This window comes from Chanodichthys erythropterus, chromosome 8 (genome assembly GCF_024489055.1).
Source record: "Chanodichthys erythropterus isolate Z2021 chromosome 8, ASM2448905v1, whole genome shotgun sequence".
Lineage (NCBI taxonomy): Eukaryota > Metazoa > Chordata > Actinopteri > Cypriniformes > Xenocyprididae > Chanodichthys > Chanodichthys erythropterus.
The window spans coordinates 2,523,217-2,545,198 of record NC_090228.1 but is presented as its reverse complement, the minus strand read 5'-3'; the positions used below and the strand labels follow the sequence as shown (position 1 = coordinate 2,545,198).

Sequence of the window (21,982 nt, the reverse complement as noted above, 5' to 3'; positions counted from 1 at the left end):
GGTTTCTTTAAAACTCTTGGCCAGAACATTTCATTCTGAGATCTTTATAGTAGTGTTTTTATCCACCGGTATCATAAACTACGACCGCTCAATATCCTGCTCAATATTTAAGTCTTTATTCAGTGAGCTTTAAAACTACTTTTGGCATGTTTTACACCTCTTCTGAAATGCATTGGAGGCTTGAGTTTACAGGTAAACTAAGTTTTGTTTTGTTTTTTTTCAATATGTTTGGTAAAATAAATGCAGCAATAGCTTGAGGAAATGTAGAAAAATGGGATTGTTAAGGATTAAGAGTTTATTGATCGTAAAAAAGCAATCAATTTTATGCCTTTTCTGTTCTCAGAGAATGGGTTTGAATTGGTTGCACTCTCATATTATTATATTAGATGTGTAATTATGGAAAATTTTGACATAAACTGCCAGAAAGCAGAGGGCCAGATGAATCTCTCTTCGGGTTTTAAGAATTTTTTGCAATATTGATGCTATATAGTGATTAAATTGACCCATATATTATTTTGCATAGGCAAGTGTCCCTTTTCCGTGTTATAAATTAGTTGTCTAGTATGCTGGTGAAACAGACAGTTTAAAAAGTATTTAATTTTTGGGGGGAAAAAAACGTTTTTTATTTAATTTTTAATCTGAGGAGCTCAGTACTTATTCATTTTATTGTATTTTTTATTTTTTCATGTATTTATTTTTAATTATTTTTATTTACTTATTTTGTAATTTAACTTGACCTATAGTAGTTTTACAATTAAAATTAATTCTCCCTCAATTATGGTGCTCAAGATACCATGTTACCATGATACCAATGATTCTTTGAAATGAGATCATTACTTCATATTCCCAATATGCTACTTTTCTCTCAGAGAGCAATATTTGTTCATTTTAAAAATGATATACAATAAGAAGAGGAGTTATCTTCCCGTTTTTATGTATCTTGGCCTCTTGGGTATTGTCTTATTTGTGTAGCCTTTTCTAATGAAATATTCATGAGCAGCTACTGGTATATTTAATGAAAGTTTGCATTGCATTATGGTTAACCTTTTCAGACGAGTGAACCCGTAAAAGTTCACTCGACATCTTATTAGCAGCATAGTTTATGCGTAAGGCGCTGAGGGCATTGAAGCTATCTTTTTTTAGCTCGACTGGTATGCTTGTTGCACGTTTATCAAAAACTCTTGATTATCAGTCTTACAGTGTCAGATTTCAATTTTCACTCCTCACTGCTGGGGACGGTGTAAATTTGACATATTTTTCAATGTCGCAACATTGTTCAGCATCATTACTCATGAATCTGCTTGACAAAGCTATCCGCACACATACAGCAATGTTCCTCAAGCACTTTGTGGCTAAATCTTTTCTTATTTATAGCTTCAAATGGTGAACGCACAGGTGATTGTGTGCTGTCGCGCCATTGGGGATGTTTGGATTTAACACTGTTTGTGCAGCTTGACGTGAGCTGCATCTCAAAACATAATAATTCTGCTGTGAGCTTCTTTAACATCATCCTGTCCTCTTTCTCTAGACAATGAATCTGTCAGTCAAACCTCCAGCTGCCCTGACTCCATTACCCACGATTCTCAGCGGCAAACCTGCCTACTCCTCGGTCTATTACTCAGTCTCAAACAGAGATATTTAGCCTGAATTCACTGTACTCACAAAACCTAGTTTTTGAGTAGAGTTTATATTTTCTGTTTATTTTAACTAAATTTCGTAATTTTTTTCATTTTTATTATTTTTTATATCTATATGCGGTCCCACTTTATATTAAGTGGCCTTAACTACTATGTACTTACATTTAAATTAATCATTTGATACAATGCACTTATTGTGTACAGCCATGTTTTTACATTGTACTTATATTTTAAAAACACCGGCATGTAATTACATCTGTAATTAATTTCTGTAATTACATTTATTATTACACTGCTGACCCATCCCTTACACCTTAGCCTACCCTTAAACCTACCCATACCACCAAACCTGTCCCTAACCTTACCCGTATTCGCCTGTGTTTTGCAATTCAATATAAACCCAGTAAGTACACTGTACTTATTTTTTGATGCAAGTACATAGCAGTTAAGGCCACTTAATATAAAGTGGGACCCTATATGCTTTATTAGTTTTTATTTAAAAGTTTAGTTTATGTAGTTTTATTTATTTTAGTACTTTAACTACAACTAAATGAACTTGAAGAAATGTTGCCTAGCTGAAATAAAATACGTTTTTAAACTTTTTTCAAGTAACAATTATGCAGCCCCGCACATGACATGCAGGGGGGGGGGAAAGTATATTGTGGCCAAGAATTAACAAATCATTCCCACAACTTACTAATACGTCAGCATGTTTTAATAATTCATTCCCTCGTTTTAAGTAAATCATGTGCACTATATAATTTGTTCCCTTGTTTTGCAAAAATGTGTGCACAATATAATAATTTGTTCCCTTGTCTTACTAAATCGTGCACAAGATATAATAAATCATTCCCTAGTTTTACTAAATCATGCGCATGATATAATAAATCTAGGGGTATGATCTTGCTTTGGGTGCGGGAGGTCCCGGGTTCAAATCCCGGACAAGCCCCCAATTATGTTACGGTCCCTGATGTAAATGTCTAGGAGTCAGGAGGGACACATAACATAATAGATGGACAACAGCTAAAGTGTTCCAAATAGATTATTGATTTTAAGACAAGTAATATAACAATGTTAATTCAAATGATTATTTGAGGACTCTGGGCCGGGGCATTCACAAAACGCGTGTAACATACACAATATAATAAATCGTTCCCTCATTTTACTAAATCACGCACACAATATAATAAATAGTTCCCTCGTTTTACTGAATTGTGCACAATATTAGTACAACATGGCCATGATTTAGGGCTGGGCGATATATCGCATGCGATTGTCATGCGCATTTCGTCAGTAAAGCCGGTTCCCTGATTACCGCTAAATCGCCATCACCTGCTTTCAAATGGAGTGCCATTTAATAGACAGAGCTGTAGTTCACTGACAAGCAACGCAATATCGCGTTCATTATCGACGGTGATTCATCTGCGATAATGAACGCTCCATTTGAAAGCAGGTGTTGGCGATTTAGCGGTAATCAGGGAACCGGCTTTACTGACGAAATGCACGTTACAATCGCATGCGATATATCGCCCAGCCCTACAAATTCTTAATTTGTGGCCATCTATGTATATATTTTTGTTTTGCATGTCATGCGAGGGCTCTGTAAAAAGTTTTTTTTAAATTTTTTTTTTAATTAGCAATAATAATGGTTGGCCCATGTTGCTAAGCTAATGCAATACTTATAGGCGCAAACAAAATAGCATATGTTGGGTGAAATAGCTCTTTTTTAAAGACTGAATGAAATTGACTGTCATGTTGGATTTCTTGCAACGCATTCAAGGATTGGCTTTTTGTATGTAGGAGAAATTTGCATGTAATTTGGCCAAAATGAGGTATCTCAGAAGGCAGCTAACATTGCAGGCCTCTACATCTGGAAACTCATCACTCTTTTTTCCTCTGTGATAGCAGAGAACCGTCTCTCTAAAAGTTCTCTTTCTTTATTTCTCTGCAGATTCCTCAGATCAGCTATGCATCCACAGCTCCGGAGCTGAGCGACAACACTCGTTATGACTTTTTTTCCCGTGTCGTTCCACCGGATTCCTACCAGGCCCAGGCCATGCTGGATATTGTCACGGCGATGGGCTGGAACTACGTTTCCACACTGGCCTCGGAAGGGAACTATGGGGAAAGTGGCGTGGAAGCGTTCGTGCAGATCTCTCGAGACATGGGTAAGATGGTTTTTCCTGATTGCCTAGATTGGCTTTATGCATTGATGAATTTAAACCAAGTGCATGCTTCAAGAAACAAGCTAGTCTTCCTTTCATGCTTGTAGTGTGTGCTGGGGCTCTGTATACTTAAAGCGAGATGAAAAAACAAACGGGTGTGATGTTATTTCGAACAAAATCACATCAAAAAGATGGAGTTTGTTTCAGGAGTTCGAAATAGATCACCAAAGCAAACTTTCTGGAAAAGAACTTTAAACTGTCTGTGGTGATTACGTGGGTGGGTGTGGTTCTGTGGCTCCGCCTTCTTTTCTGTGGAAATCTTTTCTGGTTCATTGTATCTGTTCTGTTTGTCAAGGTCATTCAGGAGAGCTGCTTTATGTGCTGTTTCGAACTTTGTTTTAACCCTAAGTGAAGAACGAAAAATTAGTTTATTGTATATTTGCACTTTGGAAGAGTGGCGATAGTTGCCAAAAGTCAGAGCCAGTCTGCAGGTTTTCAGGAGTTGGAGCTGACAGATTTCACAGAAAATTGCTTTTCCACCGTCCGGCAAAGCTGTTCTTGTTGCTTAACTGTTACGGAGCTGAGAATGGTTTGTAATCATGCTGTGCCATACCAGGCTTAAGTGGAAATACAACTTGAACCATTAATTACCGTTCGGCCCAACGGTGAAAAAGCAGCTAATGATTCCATTCAGTCGGAGGATAACAAACATGTTTGATATTTTGAGTCGATTTTTGTTTCCGTTTTTGTCACGCGTCTCCTAGCAATGAGGTGAGTGTTTTTGCATGAGTTTGTTGTGTTTGGAACGACTTGAGGTCTAATAGTGTTTGATACTTAGCTGGCAAGTGTATGATTTTCCTCTACAAAGTTGGCAAATGAATGATAAATTGGGTTTTCATGTAGTGTATTTCAGTTAGCCTAGGCAGGGAAAGCATATTATTATTCTTATCTTGCACATTCTTATCTGCTCAACGTGCACAGAAGTCGAATCCATTTAATTAATTCTTAGTTGTTAAACTAAGGATAAACTGGGATTATGTTGGTTACATACTGTAGTGTTTCTGATGTACTGGGTACCCTGGTGACTCTCTGCTCTTTGACCAAAATGTTCTTGATTTTGATGGTGTTTGGGACCAGGAGTGCTCTCAGTCGAGTGTTTAGCTGTTTTCTGTTCGGTCAGTGGATGTTGACATTGCTCACAGAAGGCAAAGGTGATGTAGACCAGGGCCGCCTGCAGGATTTTATCTGAGGTTACGCACAGAATTAGCACACCCAGCCCCCCCGTACGCAAAATGCGAGTAAATCAATTATTGCGTTGGTGGGAATGATCTAATGCTGTACAAATCAACTGTCTCTTTCCTGTTAATGCATTTAGAAAATCTGATGCATGTAGGGTAACTACACTTTGTCGTATTTAGGGTAATTGTAATTCTTATCAGTACAAACACATCTAATTTCTATGCGAATAAGGCTTGTTATATATTAGCGCTTTATGGATTTAATGTTGCATTTCTGCAGGTGGTAAACAGATGAGATGTTTGGGCATATTTTCAATTGATCATGGCAGCATTAATTCATGAAATGATGGAGTTACAACTGGGCACATTTCCAGACACGCCATGCAATCAAGTTCATGTTCTGCATATTAAAGATCTATTCAGGTTTTCAGGGCCATAAAGTATGCCAGATAGCAGTAGTCTGCTTCTAATTGGCATTCAGTACCTAACTTTTGTTGGGCACCTATCATGCTTTTCTTGTTTTACCAATCCTTTTGCATGTAATATAGCTTTTTATGCATGTGACCAATCTGCAGACTTAAAAAGCACAATATCCACACCAAAGGGAGGCGTTTTCATCTCTCCAACAGAAATCACTTGAAACGCCTCGTTTGTAGTCTTGGCGTTATTTCCGTGACTTAGCTACATCATCATGTTACACATTTGCATAATGCCCCCCAAAAACCATTTAAGCAAGTGATGTCAAGAAGGTTTTTTTCACCGCGAGGGTAAAAAACATTGTATTGACTTTCAATACTGACGGAGTTGTTACCATAGATATAATACAGTTTGAAGCTGCTCATGAAGCCTTGGGTGCTGAAACCCAATTAAGGGAAGGGGCGACACATTTCCCGACACACACTCCAATCGGTTGACCAATCACAATGGACTGGTCCGGCTGACCAATCATAGCAGACTGAGCTTTTCGGAAAGGCGGGGTTTAAAGAGACAGGAACTAAAAAAAGAATGTTTCAGGCAGAGGGTGAAAAGAGATATTTAGAAATTTACAGTATGTACATTTAAAAGTATTCCAACAGATCCCAAAAATAAAATTATAAATATGGGCTCTTTAATAGCCCGAGAAGGACAAACACTGCCTAAGAAGGCATGCAAATTGGATGGGAGAGTGTAAAATGGACACTGTCTAGTCAAATCCTCTACAGGAATGATACTGCTGACCACTATCAAGTGTCCTGGACTATCAATAAAGACCCACAGCTGAAGATAAGCAGGGAATATGGGTAAGAGGAGGACACGGATGGACTGAAAGTATAATGACAGGCTTTAACACACAGTCCCTCCTCTGGTAAACACATTCTATGCTATTATTCTCCCCCCTTCTTCACCCTACATGATAGAATTATAGCTATTACCAGAGACCCTGCTGCTCCGCAAATGCAAATATCACACAGCTGTACTAATCACACTGTTTAATTGTGCATTAAAAATTCATGAGCGATGGCACACATTTGTGTAGTAACATCCACTTTAGCATCCTCCGGACTCCAGTGTTTACCATCACATGTAGTGTTTCACAGAACTGTATCTGCTCAAGCTACTTGCTGCTCATAATTTAAAGCAGTTGACCACAGTCAAGCCACAGTCCCCCCTCATACATGGAGTTAGATGATGTTTAGCTGCCAGAAGGCAGTGTTGACATTCAAATGGTTGATATTTGCAGCATATATAAACAATTAAAACCCTTGCGCATTTGCAGTATAACCATAATAACTACAAAATTGGTTTTACTATAGCATTTTCAGTAAAACCACAGTAATTACAAAAATTAAATGTTTTTTTGTAGTAAAACCAAAGTAACTACAAGATTAACCATGGTTTTACTATAGTAACCAAGGTTTAACAATTTTTTTTTGTAGTAAAACCAAATTAACTACAAGATTAACCATGGTTTTACTATAGTAACCAAGGTTTAACAATGTTTTTTTGTAGTAAAACCAAATTAACTACAAGATTAACCATGGTTTTACTATAGTAAACAAGGTTTAACAATGGTTTTGTAGTAAAATCAAAGTAACTACAAAGATAACCATGGTTTTATGACAGCATTTGAGGTAAAACAATAGTATTTACAAAAACTAACCATGGTAGCCATGATTTAACAGTTTTTTTGTAGTAAAACCAAAGTAACTACAAGATTAACCATAATTTTACTATCACATTTGTAGTAAACCCATAGTAATTACAAATATTAACCATGGTTTTACTACAGTAACCATGGTTTAACTATGTTTTTTGTAGTAAAACCAAAAAATAACCATAATTCTACTATAGCATTTGCAGTAAAACAATAATACTTACAAAAACTATCCATGGTTTGACTATAGTAGCCATGATTTAACTGTTTTTTTTTTGTTGTAAAATCAAAGTAACTACAAAATTAACCATGTTTTTTTTACTGTAGTAGGTGTACTGATTTATACTGTGAGACAAATTATACGAGTTATCCTTGCCTTTGTTTGCTGTTGTCTTGTTGAGATTGTGAAGGAGTTTTATTTTTCATGCGTTTCATTTCCCAAACCTCAGGTTCAATTCTCCCAGCTGTAACGTGAGCAGTGGATTACAACGGAGAGAAAAGAATTGAACAAGCATGCAATTAGCCGCTAAATGAATGTCATACAACAAGCGAATGAAAAGTCAATAGCTTTGCAACAATGATGCCCTCATTGTAGTTTCCGCTAATGGCCAAGACAATTGAGATCTTTCTTGTTGCTTGTCACTACTTCAGGATATCACCGTGCATCAGATAGCAGTTGCCCTTTTGGGGCTATAAACATTAACCCCAGTTTATTCCACAACTCAACTTTGAGTTTAATTAAGGACCGTTTTTTATCTTGTGCACGGTTGTATTCGCTGTCTGAGAGTGAACAGATGTCATGACCTAGTGTGTGGTGTGTATGCTTGATGCATTAAGCTGTAGTGCTGAAAAAACAGTGGTTTGCTCATCAAAACTCATAATGGGTTTATAGGGGTTTTGAACCTTGCCATCTAACATGACAGACCAACTAGATTAGTTTAAAACAAATAGCCTTAATGTTTTCAGCCCAATTTTGAGGGGCAAAAAATGTCTGTTGTGATTAGTGTAGCGACGTAATGACTGGATTTGCCTACAAAGCAGCACAGATGAACTAGATGGGTATTGTGGTTCTAACTGTCTCATGGTTTGGCAAGAACTAAGCTGGATTAACGTGTTTTATGTGTGGCTGTTGTGAGGTATCCATAATTAGGTGAAGTACCCTGCATTCGCTCTTGTGAAGATAACTCTCGCTATATGGACTTACTAATTATCTGTGGCTACATACCGTGTACAGTTTTCCATCACACTAACACCATTTTATTTCCCCAGAGGGTAAAATAAATAATAAATGTGTTGCTCATGGTTTATTTTGTGTGTTCCATTAATGCATCAACTGTTTCTCCTAACATTCCTTTGGAATTCCAATTAAGGCGTATTGGAAAAACGTTCCTCTACATATATTTATTGCAAAATTCCAAAAACGTACCTATACATATAAAACACTGCAGTTTCTAACTTTTATTCCTTTTCACACAAATTATTATTATGGGGCAGATTATTGATTAATAAAGACTTATTTCTAAATGGTTTCTTGCGCAATACTGTAACGATCACCGTCTGTTCCTGTCACTCCCCGGACTACGCTTCCCACAATTCTCTCTGTCAGTCACATGTTCACTCCACACCAATCACCTGTCGCCACATACAGCCATGCACACACTCCTCACTAATCACCACACCCAGCTGCAGCTTGTTAACAGGACTATAAAGGATTTTCACTCACACCACCTCACCGCGAAGTCTTGTTTTCACTCGTGTTACAATTCTGAGCATTACCTTGTATCCTGTTTGTCCATCTGTGATTGATCTTGCCTGATTCCTGTTTTACGACCCATTGCTGCCTGCCTTGATCCTTGCCTGTACCCTGACTACGACTCTGCCTGTTCCTTATTGCTCCTGTTTGTTCCTGTTTGACCCTGCCTGTACGACCACGCTCACTTCTAATAAAACGCTGCATTTGGATCCCCTGCCTGAGTCTCCCATTCGTAACAGAAGACTTCGCCAACTACGATCCAGCAGCTTCTACGAGTGTGTCCAGCCTCAACATGGACCCAGCAATATGTCTGGTCAGCCTTCGTCAAGGTAACTGTACCCTGGAGGCACATATTCAGAAGTTTCTGGATATTGCTCACCTATCTGATCTACCTGACTGTGCCCTCATTGACTTTTTTCACTTATGGATTAAACGAACCACTTAAGGACTATTTACTCACCAATGGTCCCCGCGGATCGTTCATAGAATTCCTGGACTTTGCCTTGCTTGCAGCTGGTTCGACTTTCACTGTGGGAGTCGCTGAGGATTCCGACACAACGGTGAATCCCGTAATGGCTGCCAAACCCGAGAACACACACAAAATGGCGGTCTCTACCACGAGTCACGTCGCCGCTGATTGCCCAGAGCAACGTCACGCCTTTGTTGATCACCCAGCACAATGTCACGTTGCCTCCAGATCAGTCAGGGAGCGGAGAGGACTACGTTCCAGTGTGGCTGATCCTCCACTGACTTCAGCTCGAGCGGCTGGCATTCCGAAGCATCTGCCGAACGCTTCGCACTCAAGCCCGCCGGCCGCTACGCTCTCAAGCCCGGTGGCCGCTTCCCCCTCAAGCCCGGTGGCCGCTTCGCACTCAAGCCCGGTGGCCGCTTCGCACTCAAGTTCGTCGGTTGCATCGCACGCAAGTTCCCCGGTTGCAACGCACGCAAGTTCCCCGGTTGCAACGCTCTCAAGCTCGCCGGTTGCAACGCTCTCAAGCTCGCCGGTTGCAACGCTCTCAAGCTCGCCGGTTGCAACGCTCTCAAGCTCGCCGGTTGCAACGCTCTCAAGCTCGCCGGTTGCAACGCTCTCAAGCTCGCCGGTTGCTATGGACTTAAGCGCCCTGTACGCGATGGATAAAATGGCTGCTTTGCCAGTGCCCACGGGCAAGATGGCCGCCCCTTCGGTGTCTGTAAATTCAGAGCCTGCTTCAGCCAGTGAATATTCTCCAGAATCCATTCCAGCCAGTGAGTCTGCTCCAGAGCCTGCTCTCCCTGTCAGTCCTGTGATGGCCAAGAGGGCTGTCTTCACTTTTTATGTTTTGGCGGTCTTGCGTGCCTGGAGGAGGCATTCAGGCGTTTTTGACTCTGGACCAGTCTACCAGCCCGCTGCCGTCCCTGAGCAGCTCGAGCCCGCTGCCGCCCCAGAGCAGTCCGAGCTCGCTGCTGTCCCAGAGCTGCCCGCTCTTCCTGATACGGCCACGGAGACCATCACCGAGCTGCCCGCTCTCCCTGATATGGCTACGGAGGTCGTCACCGAGCTGCCCGCTCTCCCCGATAAGGCCACGGAGCACCCTTCGCTAGCCTCTGCCCTGCTGTCGGCGCCACCCAAGCTCCTTGTCCACGAACCCGCCACGACTCCCGTTGATTTCCCTAAGAACTTTTTTGGGGGGGGCAGTATACCTAGGGGTGGGGAGCTTGTGGGTGGGGACCCTGCCCGGCCACTGCCGTCATCGGCCTTTGTACCGTCATGGCCACCCATGGACTGGGGCTCACTATGGACATTTATGGACTCCGACCGGCCGTGGTCATCTTCGGACTCTATCCTGCTGCCCAAGCCACCTGACCTGCTATGGTTATCTGAACCACCTGACCTGCCCTGGCCGCCTGAGCCACCTGACCTGCCGTGGCCGCCGAGCCGCCTGACCTGCCGTTGCCGCCTGACCTGCCGTGGCCGCCCGAGCCGCCTGACCCGCCGTGGCCGCCTGACCCGCCGTGGCTTCCCGAGGCTCCTGACCCGCCGTGGCTGCTTGAGTTCCTGGACCTGCCCTGGAGACCTCCATACCCCCCTGCACATCCAGTATCTCCTGCCTGTAGGTATCCAGGGCACCCACCCCCCCTCCCCAGTTGTGCCATCTACGGCGCGAGGACGCGCCTTCCGGGAGGGGGACATTATGTAACGATCACCGTCTGTTCCTGTCACTCCCCGGACTACGCTTCCCACAATTCTCTCTGTCAGTCACATGTTCACTCCACACCAATCACCTGTCGCCACATACAGCCATGCACACACTCCTCACTAATCACCACACCCAGCTGCAGCTTGTTAACAGGACTATAAAGGACTTTCACTCACACCACCTCACCGCGAAGTCTTGTTTTCACTCGTGTTACAATTCTGAGCATTACCTTGTATCCTGTTTGTCCATCTGTGATTGATCTTGCCTGATTCCTGTTTTACGACCCATTGCTGCCTGCCTTGATCCTTGCCTGTACCCTGACTACGACTCTGCCTGTTCCTTATTGCTCCTGTTTGTTCCTGTTTGACCCTGCCTGTACGACCACGCTCACTTCTAATAAAACGCTGCATTTGGATCCCCTGCCTGAGTCTCCCATTCGTAACAAATACTATGTTATGACTGCAAAAGTCATTTATAAAGCGCTTTTCACAATACATATTGTTTCAAAGCAGCTTCACAGTGACAAGAGGAAAATTCTTTTTGAATCTTTTTACAACTTCCATTGTAAAAATGATTACTTTTAATTATTACTTTTGGGGCCGCTTAAATGACCTTTCCTATTGAATACCCTTAATGCATTCTTGCTGATTGCATAACCTGAAATTGCTGAATTAAGCATGTTCCTGGGTCAACATTTTTGTTGATCCTGAAACAACATTCAAATCAGATTTGAGGGACAAGTTAACAGTTTCAAGTTTAGGCTTAAAATCATGAATTGGTGCTTCTACATCAGTGTTATTCATCTATCATTTCCCTCTGATTTTTGGGATAACTTATGGGTAGGGTTAGGTTTAGGGGTAGGAACAGGGTTATGACTAAATTTTCAGACTAGAATGTTGTTCCAGGATCAACAAAATCTAACTCAGCAATATCAGGACATGCCTTGCCGATCATTTACGTGTTTAGTCTATAGGTTTGCATGTTTGAGTGTGAATGTGTGCAGAAGTTTGGTCTTTTTAAAGAAGTGATATTTGCCAGATTACTTGTCTGTTCCTCATAATACAGAACAATTTGTTGTGTCCGTGGATCTATGCAGCAAACCTCGGGATAAACAGAGAGAGACTAATATTAGCATAGATACCATTCTTCTTATGATGTAGCGAGTACATCACAACGCATTACCATAGTTCATGATGTGTAAACTAATACATTTTGATGCATGGCTTTTCAGATGTAGTAAACTTGATCAGTAGCTCACCTGGTACAGTTTTGCACCTGCAATGTGGAGTGACGTGAAACACGAGTCATGAAGATTTGTAGAAGCAAGCTAAAATGGCATGGTACAGTAAATGCATCTTTATTTCACGGTTGCTTATATGTTAGGTTTAGTGTAGGTATTACATTATTTTCAAATGCAAACTGCTGAGATACACATTGCAATAAAATGTTGCCACGTTCATTTAATGTGCTTTTAGGTTTAATTTCACATTGAAAGTGCAGCGCAGTGTGCAGGAAGCAACGCAATATCAATTTGCATTTTGTTGTCACAGTCTGTCTGCTTATACATAAACGTTGCCTATTTTTGTCTACATGCTAATAGCTCCATATTGTGTTTCTTTGTCCAGGTAGGCGACGGTTTATCATTTCAGAGCATCTAAGATTCTTAAAAGTCTTTTACGTGTGTAAATTCCTATTAATAAGCATCGAGACAGCTGCCAGGACGAGGTTAGTGAGCACAGTTCTCTGAGGAGCAAGTAGCAATAGATGCTAATAGACATTAGCCTTAATTACCATGCCAATGGGCTATAGATAATTGCATTTATGTCTGTCATGGGATTTCCCTGTAGTTCCAGAAAAGCTATGTGAAATGGTCATTTCAGCAGCTGGGCTTCAGCTCTTCAGGTCCCAGACCTGCACTGCAAAAAAGGACTTTCTCACTCAGTATCTTGTTTTACAGTACAAATATCTAAATATAAGGAAACGGGACAGTTAGCAATTTAATGCCTTTTTTTCCAGTCACATATTTTAATAATAATCATAAACACTCAAAATTCACCCATTTTGAAAATGCGTTACCACAAAAACGGTACTTTAAATCATTTTGGCAGGCTAAATTTTTGTGATATCAACTTGGTTATACATATGGCTTTGATTTTCTAGCAATTTTAGACTCCAAATTATTTAGTAAAATGTTTAGTTCAGCACATTTGCTTATACAGTAAATTTCAGTAACTTTTTCTTACAGTTTCATTTTTTTGGAGTTGCTTTCACGCAGTTAGTAAATGATAAGTCTTGTTTTCGATCAAAATTAAGTGATTTTTTATACTTAAAAAAAAAACAACAACAAAAAACTTGACAATGGGGGCAGAAAAATAAACTTAATACACATTTTTTTTTTCTGACTGCATTTGCATATATTTGTTGTTTTAGGCATGTAGTCATTTTGATTCTCAAGTAAATGTATCTTGATTTAACATTGTTTAGATAAAAAAATATTTTTTTGCAGTGCATGTCAGGGGCGAAGTGTTGCCAAGTTTGCGGTTTTCCCGCAGAATTGGGCTACTTTAACACTGTTGCCGGCTTGCCGCGGGTTGTTTTTCATGTCTGCGGGTTGAAGTGACCCCGGAGAATGATATTTAGCCCCTGGAATTCGAATTTTACCAGGGGAACCCTGCCAAAAAATGCTGATTTTAACCCCAGAATTTGATTTTTACTGGGGGACCCCTCTGAAACGCTTTTGGGCTAGTTTTGTGTAGCAATTGGGTGGGTTTTGTTGTGAAAACCTGGCAACAACTGCTGGGACCTGACTGGACTGAAGGATGGGCCACTAAACAGATTGAGATTGACACAATACCATCTTACCGCCCTTTTCAATTTGTCCAACATGTCTCTCAGTACGACCACAGTTTCCTTCGCTCACATCTAAAGTAAACTGGCCATCCTCGGTAACCACCTGAGCCATATGTGTCTAGGCTAGCTCTAATGACCCTGTCGCTGAAGACACTATACGCTCCCAAAACACAGAGGTCCAGGGCAGGGCAGCGTTCCCACAGGAATTCATCAGAGAAAAGCGCATCTGCTCTGTTTAAATGGCCTAATGAAGACATTGCATTCCAAGGAAACCAAACTCTGTCTATAGATTAAACACAGGCTTCTGTTATTTTGGGGTTGTGACCTGCACAGACGGCTGCCAAGTGATGTCCTGTGAATGCCACAGGGGAACCGATGGTGCAAGCTGCAAAGCACAACCCATATAGTGTTTCTGGCATTATAGATGGTGACACTTTTTCATGCAGTTGTATCTGTAGAAGTTGAATTAATTTCTTAAAAGGCAAAACTAAAGAAGTTATGTAGTGCATTTTTAAACAGGGTATATTAATTGCTTTTTTTTATCGCCAATGTGTGAACAGCTTGGTTGTCTATGAAAGCCTGAAGACAGATTTTTATGTGAAGGACTGAAAATCAAAAGGATGTGATGTTTTCACTCGCTCCTAAGAGTCTCTCTTCCATTTAATGACACATGAAATGAATGCTTATATTCTGGATAATGTCGAAAGAGCCATTATGTACTGTAATGTCAATGTGTCATGCAAAGAAAAGAGATTAATTCAAACTATTGTCTCATATAGATGGATCTAAAGTCTATATAGTCTCAAATATAGTGTATAAGTATATAAAGACACTTAATTTTGATCATTTGATCTAATGCCTTAAGTAATTTTGCCTTGAGTAAATGCCTTGATTTGAGAATGTTTAGATAATTGTAATATATTGTAATATATATATATATATATATATATATATATATATATATATATATATAATATATATATATATATATACTTTGCAGTGCATATAATTTTATTTTCAAGCACATAATTTGGTTTCTATGTTGGGAGTGGAGAAATGAATGAATCAGAATATGAAGCTGGAAGAAATCTGTTCTTCATTTGCTTTCATCAGGGCTAAAACAATGCTAATGAAGAAAACTTATTTAAATGCAAATGAAGACAAGATTAAAACTTGCAGTCAGCCAATCAGAGAGTTGGAACGAATCAGATGGTACGATATCCTCCAATCACATGACTCACCATGACATGGTTTGGATTAGGTATTTTAACAATTCTCTTACTAAACAACTAAAGCACAATTAAGGAACATATTACTGTAAATCATAAATGTTCAGAAGTTATCTCCAGCTATCAAGATCTTTGACAGCGTGATTGTCATCATCATTATCAGCTCTCAAAAGTGAGAGACTCAACCACAGGAAATCTGACGCAACATATGTCGCCAGTTAACAGGAGTTGCTCTTTTTATTTCACAGTGTTCAACATCAATGACAAAAAACAATTTACAAAACTCCCAAGGATTCAAGATGCAACCTTGTATAAGAGGTGAATGCAGTGATGCTTTAATGTGCTTTTAAGTTTCCTAAAGACTGTGTTGTTAGTTCGTTTTGCAATTCCCCATGATTCACAAGTGTCTCAGATTTAAACTTAAGGACCAAAATGTCATTGGATTCGAAATCCGTTCAAACAGTTCAATGAATTTTTTCAAAATGCAATGATTACACTGTAAAAAATTACCGTGATTTTAACAGTAAAAGACTGTAAAAATGCTGCGGTGAAAAACTGTCAATTGGTTTACAGAAAGTTTCCGTACTATATACGGTGAATAACAGTAATAGATCTAACGGTACATTTAAAAAACCCCGTAAATTGACATTCCCACAATTCCCTGCGTGACACTTCACATTTGATATATTTTCGTTGAAATAACTCTGTTTCTTCTTAGTTTTTCCTCCTTTTTTTCTAATCAGTTATGTACATTAGGGTTTTATGTTACATCTAATGTTGTTAAATTAATGTTTATTGCATTTTTTAAATTTCATGCATGTAACCATGATGGTGTTTAGTGTGTGTGTGAATGACACTGTGTGCACCTTCTATATGTTAGTGTTGTCCTTCTCAGCTTGTGATTAACTTTGATTCATCATGTGACTCTTATCACCACTGTGTTTGGTGACTGTCAGTGTATTATAAAGGTACAAAACAGATATTAGTACTTCATTAGGTTGGTAAATTAACATTATATCAGTTAATGAAATACGTTATTTTTCCGTAAATTTAACATTTTTTACGTAACGTTTTTACGTTGCTGCTGTATTTTTTACGGTTCTGGCAACCACAGCTGCCTTTTTGTTTTTACAGTGTAGTTTGTGACATCACTCAAAAATGTTCATTGAATTCTTTGAGTGAATTTTTTAATGTATTAAATGTACATTATTTTTGAATGCACATATTTTGAATATATTTTTTTACATTCATCCATATACTAATAAAATTATGGCCCAATGTACTGTATAATGTATTGATTTTTCACTGGTATTTTTACTGTATTTTGCATTTGAAGGAAATGTCTGTAAACCTTAAAGAAATTGTACTGTTTGCTCTTACACTGAATGATTGATATGCATATGAAAAAGATTAAATTTAGTGGAAAACAATGTGGTAAACCTCATTTTTACCACATTTTACTTGTTGAATTAAATATTTTCTGATCAAATAGCTATATTACATCCCTTTTTTTAATCTATCTATCTATCTATCTATCTATCTATCTATCTATCTATCTATCTATCTATCTATCTATCTATCTATCTATCTATCTATCTATCTATCTATCTATCTATCTATCTATCTATCTATCTATCTATCTATCATCTATCTATCTATCTATCTATCTATCTATCTATCTATCTATCTATCTATCTATCTATCTATCTATCTATCTATCTATCTATCTATCTATCTATCTATCTATCTATCTATCTATCTATCTATCTATCTATCTATCTATCTATCTATATCTGTATCACTCAGACCTAAAGTGTATCAGGTTTAAACTTATCCATTAAACTTTTCTGACTTCAAAAACATTAGGATAAATATCTCACAGGCACTTTTAATTCCACAATCCACCTTATTGACAATAGAGCTGAATATGTGTGACTACATCTGCCTCAACTTCCTAAAAGCACTATTACCATCTGCAAAGTTCCGCTTCACTTGCTTTTATTTTTACTCTAAGCCTCACAGAAAACATCTTTAGAGGGAGGTCAGGAGTGTCACGGTTGAAATAAATTGCAAAACCAATACTGCTGTTATTATGTGGAGAAACACAAGAGTGTAGAAGTACTTCTAAATGGGAAAGCCTTGAGAACTCATATGAAAGCCTATAAAGACGAAGACTTCAAGGGGAAACTCTGGAATGAAGAATTGTGTGATAATAACACTTTTTACTTTAAGAGAAGTCCAGCTTCAAGAGCTCAACATACACAAAAGGTGGTTAGCTGGTCTGTTATTATGGGGCTTTCAGTTGGTGATTTGGACACACACAAGTTGCTCAGGCTGGGATTTGTCATTTCATTCACGTCGCGCTTCCACAAAGTGACCCGGTCCAGCTGAAAGTCAGCGTCAAACAAGCTGTCAGAGCGCATTGGCTAGTGGATATCCGATTAGGCCGAGGTAGCAGAACATCCATACTTTCTAGCTTTCATCGATGTCTGCAGATTGACTACAGCCATTGATCCCGCTGCAAGTGGACTCTGTTCTCCTTAACGAGCTCGGACAACTTTACTGTTTAGAAAAGACAAATGCTACAGAAGCTTCCCACCTGCCAGGCCGGATGAGCCGAACCCAGAGCTGCTCTGAAACGGCAGCTGGCGGCTGGTAATGAATCAAGCCCTGGCCAGCTGCGTGATAGATGTCACTGTCGGCCAGCACTGATTAGCCGAGTTTGAGCGCTGAGAATTAAAGCTGTGTGTGTTACATTGCACTTTTTGTCCTCTCACTTTCTACTTTCACTTTGTCTTTTATCATGTATTCTTTGAAACTATATTTTTCTCCTAATATAGATGTTTATTAACAACTATAGTAATTTAAAATCAACATGAAATGAGTTTGCGACATAAATGGAATATTCAATGAGAAGAAGTGGGTGGGACTTAAACTGATCAACTGGAATATGATTGGATAGTGAAAAATGGGGGGAGAGGTTGAAAAAAACAAGGGCTTGATGAAGTTTCAGAGTTATTTTGATGATTATTTCACGGGACCAATGAATCATGCGCATTTTGATTTCTTGTTGATATTTCAAGCTGACGTGCTCATCGTAAATTCAGTATGTCAAAAAGTCAGTACATTCAGTCATGAATGAAAGGTAATAATGCAAATGTGAACGCAGTTTTTCAATCGCACATAGAGTTGAGAATTTGAACTAGTTTTTTAAATCATTCAGTCAAATGTCTTTTAAGACATTTAAATGATTAATCACGTCTAACATAAAAAACCTTGTTTACGTAAAATATTTTTGTGTATATATATTATTTTATTTATATATATATTATATATATGTGTATGCGTGTGTTTATATACATTAGGGATGTGCAACGATTAATCGCAAAATAAAAGTCTGTGTTTACGTAATATATGTGTGTGGTCTGTGTATAATAATTATGTATGTATAAATACACACATAAATTCAAGAAATATATGCATGTTTAAATAAATATATATATTTATATATATTTTATAGTACATGTAAGTATAAATATTTTATATATAAATCTAACATTTTTCTTAAATATATACATGTATGTGTCTGTATTTATATATACATAACTATTATAAACAGAACACACACATATATTACGTAAACACAGACTTTTATTTTGCAAACAATTAATCACGATAAATCATTGCACATCCTTAATACACAGACACACATACTGTATATATGTATAAATAATTACGATTAATCGACCTGACAGCCCTCATATACATATGTAACCCCCGTTCGAACCGCTGCTCTAAGAAGGACTCGAACCCGGGTCCGTTGGCATAGGAGTCGGGCACTCTAACAAGGAGGCTAAAGATCGCAGTCTCTAGTGTCAGTCGCTACAGCGCCTCTTGAGTTCAGTGGAGTGAGGTTTACATGCACAGCTCTTACCGGCCTACATCCATTACAAACTTCAGTCCCATCCGGGTCACGGCACCAATGTAACCCCTCCTGTTTGAACTGCCCAATCTAAGCATGTTCTTTACATGCAATCTGCAAGCAATCATATGATTACAATATGGCACAAGCTGATTGGCCTCTGCTGATCCTGCAGCCAATGAGATTGCTTGCTCAACATTTAAATAGTTTTGTTCAGTGTTTGCTGTAAGCTATTCCTGCAGCGCTCTATCAGAGTTCCTCTGAACCCCTCCACCTCCTCAGCTCCACCTGCCTAGATCTGCTCAGGGATTTATTAACAATTCCGAGAGTTGTCATGATTGAAATAAGTACAGTACAGTCCAAAAGTTTGGAACCACTAAGATTTTTAATGTTTTTAAAAGAAGTTTCGTCTGCTCACCAAGGCTACATTTATTTAATTAAAAATACAGTAAAAAACAGTAATATTGTGAAATATTATTACAATTTAAAATAACTGTTTTCTATTTGAATATATTTCACAAAGTAATTTATTCCTGTGATCAAAGCTGAATTTTCAGCATCATTACTCCAGTCTTCAGTGTCACATGATCCTTCAGAAATCATTCTAATATGATGATTTGCTGCTCAAGAAACATTTGTGATTTTTTTCAATGTTGAAAACAGTTGTGTACTTTTTTTTTTTCAGGATTCCTTGATGAATAGAAAGTTCAAAAGAACAGCATTTATCTGAAATACAAAGCTTCTGTAGCATTATACACTACCGTTCAAAAGTTTGGGGTCAGTAAGAATTTTTATTTTTATTTTTTTGAAAAGAAATTAAAGAAATGAATACTTTTATTCAGCAAGGATGCATTAAATCAATCAAAAGTGGCAGTAAAGACATTTATAATGTTACAAAAGATTAAATTTCAGATAAACACTGTTCTTTTGAACTTTCTATTCATCAAATAATCCTGAAAATAAATATTGTACACAAATATTTTGTACAATTGTACACATTAAATGTTTCTTGAGCAGCAGATCATCATATTAGAATGATTTCTGAAGGATCATGTGACACTGAAGACTGGAGTAACGATGCTGAAAATTCAGCTTTGCATCACAGGAATAAATTACTTTGTGAAATATATTCAAATAGAAAACAGTTTTTTTAAATTGTAATAATATTTCACAATATTACTGTTTTACTGTATTTTTAATTAAATAAATGTAGCCTTGGTGAGCAGACGAAACTTCTTTTAAAAACATTAAAAATCTTAGTGGTTCCAAACTTTTGGACCGAACTGTATGTCCAACTTTATTTACATACTTATAGTATACTAGCTGAAGGAGATATAAAGTATATAGCATCTCTCAACTGCTTGATTACTTGTATCGTCACAAAATGTAAACCATCACCCAGCACTGATTTGCTAAATGCGACTGTAAGGCATGAAGATGTTAAGATATTATAAACATTAACATTATGATTTTCTATAAAGTTACTTTTGAAACAATGTGTATTATGGAAAGCCCTACATAAATAAATTTGACCTGATTAGTGTATCCTGCTGAATGTCTGAGTTTTGATTTTTAGTTTTAGGATTTGGAGTCCAAATTCCAAGAACTAAAATATCACAAACTGAGAATAATTAGTATTTTAATTCATTTTTAATGGGAAATGAATCTTCACTGCCATTAAAGTGCACAGTTCTCGTCTCACGACCGTTTCCCTGCTCGAGGTTAAGAGCGTTGGCCCACAGGGAAAAACGCTGTCCCGTAATTCCCGTCAGGCGTTTTGTTGACTTTGATGTAAACCTCTGACTGACCCCTTTCACTTTTTCAAGACTTCAGAGACATTCTGATGACACGAGCTGTCCTGACATCTGCCAGAGTTCAGCTGTTTCAAAGGATGTGCCCTCATAAGGGGTCATGCTCAATCAAATATTGGGTGAATTACATGCATTTTATTATCTTATTAAGTTAGTAATTGAATTGCATTATTGACATTAGATGTACATATGCTATGAATGTTCTATGATCCAGATCATGCTGCACTGAAGTTGACTTTAAGATGCATTCAAAAGACACTTTTTAATGAGATTTATTCAAGATGAAAGTGAAACAAGATATTCAATGCAAAAAAAAAAAACGTGGGATGGGACTTAATTTCATATACAGGTGACCTTAGCTGCATATTAAATTATTTTGAATAACGTGTGCAAGAAAAGTAAGAATAAAGTAAAAAGGGTCCATTTTAACTTCAATGTTGGGTTAAAAACAATCCAAGTTGGGTTGAAAATGGACAAACCCAGTGGTTGGGTTAAATGTTTGACCAACCTGCTGGGTAGTTTTATTTAACTCAACTATTGTTTAAAAATGACTATATGGCTGAATGAACCCAAAATAGGTTGGAAATCAGACATACTTACTAGAAGCAACAATAGTAATAAATAGGTGAACATTTATTATTAAGCAATTTAATAAATGTTTATTGTTTCATTATTATTAATTAAACTTATTAATACATATTCTTTTATTAAACATATTTCCAACATACTTTGGGTTCATTTTAATCAAGCATCAATACAGTAATTTCAATAAAACTACCCAGCACATTGGGCAAACATTTAGAGTGCATAAAGGACTCAAAGTGTGTGTGTGTGTGTGTGTGTGTGTGTGTGTGTGTGTGTGTGTGTGTGTGTGTGTGTGTGTGTGTGTGTGTGTGTGTGTGTGTGTGTGTGTGTGTGTGTGTGTGTGTGTTTGTTTGTGTGTGCAAACACAAATGTCGGTGTGGCTTTTCCTTTTTCAAATGAAGCCATTTTGGTCCTGTCCGTGCTTGACATGTAATTTATTCACCCACCACAAAAACAGCATAAAACCATAGATTTAAAAGTT

At 38.3% G+C, this 21,982-nt stretch overlaps 1 protein-coding gene across 3 annotated transcripts in view; it reads left to right on the top strand.

Moving 5' to 3' along the window:
* Positions 1-21,982, top strand: part of grm8a (glutamate receptor, metabotropic 8a) — a 225,392-nt gene that overhangs the window by 78,117 nt on the left and 125,293 nt on the right. For all 3 annotated transcript variants that reach the window (XM_067391411.1, XM_067391413.1, XM_067391412.1), the window contains exon 2: positions 3,589-3,805. In XM_067391411.1, the coding sequence (XP_067247512.1) occupies positions 3,589-3,805 (217 nt within the window). The remainder of the gene's footprint in view (positions 1-3,588; positions 3,806-21,982) is intronic.